Source organism: Myotis lucifugus, unplaced genomic scaffold (genome assembly GCF_000147115.1).
Source record: "Myotis lucifugus unplaced genomic scaffold, Myoluc2.0 scaffold_97, whole genome shotgun sequence".
NCBI classification, from domain to species: Eukaryota; Metazoa; Chordata; class Mammalia; order Chiroptera; family Vespertilionidae; genus Myotis; species Myotis lucifugus.
The window spans coordinates 1,434,525-1,437,114 of NW_005871145.1; the positions used below are offsets into that span (position 1 = coordinate 1,434,525).

The 2,590-nt window shown below is 50.7% G+C and overlaps 2 protein-coding genes across 5 annotated transcripts in view; both read left to right on the forward strand.

The window, feature by feature from the left end:
• The window catches only part of SSRP1 (structure specific recognition protein 1), a 9,722-nt gene extending 7,732 nt beyond the window's left edge, over window positions 1–1,990 (forward strand). The window contains exons 13-16 of the mRNA XM_014458447.2: window positions 150–339; window positions 512–600; window positions 1,068–1,254; window positions 1,522–1,990. Coding sequence (XP_014313933.1) covers window positions 150–339; window positions 512–600; window positions 1,068–1,254; window positions 1,522–1,593 — 538 coding nt within the window. The 3' untranslated portion in view covers window positions 1,594–1,990. The remainder of the gene's footprint in view (window positions 1–149; window positions 340–511; window positions 601–1,067; window positions 1,255–1,521) is intronic.
• An 89-nt stretch (window positions 1,991–2,079) lies between these two features.
• The window catches only part of TNKS1BP1 (tankyrase 1 binding protein 1), a 24,367-nt gene continuing 23,856 nt past the window's right edge, over window positions 2,080–2,590 (forward strand). For all 4 annotated transcript variants that reach the window (XR_002830058.1, XR_002830059.1, XM_023756579.1 and 1 more), the window contains exon 1: window positions 2,080–2,098. The gene's annotated coding sequence lies outside the window, so the exon portion shown is untranslated. The remainder of the gene's footprint in view (window positions 2,099–2,590) is intronic.

The window sequence follows — 2,590 nt, forward strand, 5'->3', positions numbered from 1 at the left end:
TGGGGTGCAGAGCTCTCATGGTCCCTGTCCTTAGGGAGCTCTCAGTGTAGTTGATGCTGTTTAGTCCTTTCTCCATTTGTCCCAAGGTAGGTGATCCAAATAATTGCTTTGGGAGAATGTGGGGGTCTGTGGGATATAGGTGGCTGAAGGCATTGGGTGGTTGTGCAGGTGAAGAAGGGCAAAGACCCCAATGCCCCCAAGAGGCCCATGTCTGCCTACATGCTGTGGCTCAATGCCAGCCGAGAGAAGATCAAGTCAGACCACCCCGGCATCAGTATCACTGATCTTTCCAAGAAGGCAGGCGAGATCTGGAAGGCAATGTCCAAAGAGAAGAAAGAGGTGAGTAGCCGCAGAGATGAGGGGTGGTGAATCTTGTAATTGAGAAAGGGGGCAAGGGGCCGTTGGCAGAACTTTTCTGTATGGGTTTTGCCTGCATCAGGGAAGGGATCTCATTCTCTGTTCTCTCTCAACCTCCCCCCCCACCCCCCCACGGTGTGTGTGTGTGTGTCAGGAGTGGGATCGCAAAGCTGAGGATGCCAGGAGGGAATATGAAAAAGCCATGAAAGAATATGAAGGGGGCAGGGGTGAGTCTTCTAAGAGGTGAGTGTTGGGAACAGAATGGCCCAGTAACTGCTTTTTTTGGCAAATATTTTTGCAGGTCCAAGTTGAGAATTAGGGTGTTAAAGGTAATAGAGATACCTATGATTGCAGTATGGCAGTGCTTCTCAAATCTGGGTAGGCAGTTGCCCAAGTATGGGTGATGTGCTGGATAATTGTGGCCCATTTTCCTAGAGGGTCAATTTTATATGAAGGTATGGGATATTTAAATACATATTATATCATTCATGTAATTAATTTTTAAAGATAAAGCAAGAGATGTCAAATAAATAAGTTTTGCCTGTGTCCAGGTTATGACCCCTACATCTTCTGCTTTTCCTTGGGGCCCTTGGGGCTGACATGGCTGGCTGTTGATGTTTATAGTGCAGTATGGCTGGGACCTTGAGAGGCCCTGTTAAAGGCCTTGATGAACCTGAAGGCCTAGCCCCTTTGCCCTCTTGCTAATGTAGGGACAAGTCAAAGAAGAAGAAGAAAGTAAAGGTAAAGATGGAAAAGAAGTCAACACCCTCTAAGGGCTCATCATCCAAGTCATCATCAAGGCAGCTCAGTGAGAGCTTCAAGAGCAAAGAGTTTGTGACCAGTGACGACAGCTCTTCAGGAGAGAACAAGAGCAAAAAGAAGAGAAGGCGGAGTGAGGTGCGGCAGGAGTTTGGTGGCTGGGGGGCCTGGCAGGGTGAGGGGCATCTGAGTTCGGGGTGGGAGGTGGCAGATGTTTCTGGGCTGAGGTTTGTGGCTGGTCCATAAGAGTACTGGGATGGAGTGGATAGGTGGAATTCTGGGGTTCTGAAGGCTAGTGTTGGAGTTTAGGGATGGGGATAGGGAACTGGGGCCCTTCACCACTGAACAGTGCCAGGAGGGCAACTGGGATTCTACCTTTTCCCTAAAGAGACATTTGGTTTTCAGGACTCTGAAGAAGAGGAACTAGCCAGCACGCCCCCCAGCTCAGAAGACTCTGCGTCCGGATCTGATGAGTAGAGAGGAGGAAAATTCTCTCTCCTTGGGCTTGTCCTGTCACCCCCCTGGCCTCCCCACCCATGTTTTTGTACCAGTTTCTCATACGAAATGTAGCCTTTGGATTCTCCTGGGGGGATGCACTTCACTGGGACAGCGGGGGTGTCTTACTCCCCTGCTGCTTCACAAGGATGGCTCTTCATAGTTTGGGGAGAGACAGGGCAGTGCTGGGTTCAAACCCTTGTCCTCCTTTCCCGACCTGAGGGATATAGCTGCTTGTCCTGTTCAAGTTGCTGCCACAGGGGTCATGTGAGCTCAGGCCTGTAGCTCCTAACTGGGGCCTATTTCTACTTTTATTTTGTATTTCTGGTCTGTGGAAAAAAAAATCATTTAATAAAGGGAACTGACTTTGGAAACCATGTCCTCTGCCTTCTCTGTAGCCCTGCTGTATTGCTCTCCCTGTTCTTGGTGATGTTTACCACCTGCTCTGATGGGCAGGGCCTGCTGCCCGCGGGAATCCAGTCTTCAGGTACATCCTGTTCTGTTCCCGGCCGGACGAGCATTGGTTTTCACCCTCTTCTGCCGGGACGGGCCACCGGAGAGTGTGGAAATGAGAGCTGATCTGATTAGGAAGCCGCGCTCACAGTTCCACTCCATTAGCCACCTGCGGGGGGGGGGGGGGGGGTTGCCTGCTTCTATTCTTCAATCACCGAGAAGCCAGGGTCCTCCCAGGCCCTCCGTTAATGGAAACAGGGGGAAACAATAAAAAAAAAAAAAAAAAAAGGGGGTAAATGGGGGGGTGGGAGGGGGGGTGACAGCGCACCGCGGCGGTTTTGTTGTGTGGGAAAGAGGAGGGGTTTAGGAAAAGGGGGGTGGCCACCTTAAAAGGGGGGCGAAAGATTTAAATAAAGGGCGGGGCCCCCCATGTAAGAGGGGGAAAGGGAGAAGGGGAAAAAAAAAAAAAAAAAATTGCCTTTGCGGGCGGTACCTAAAAAAATTTAAAGGGGGGGGGGGGAGGGAT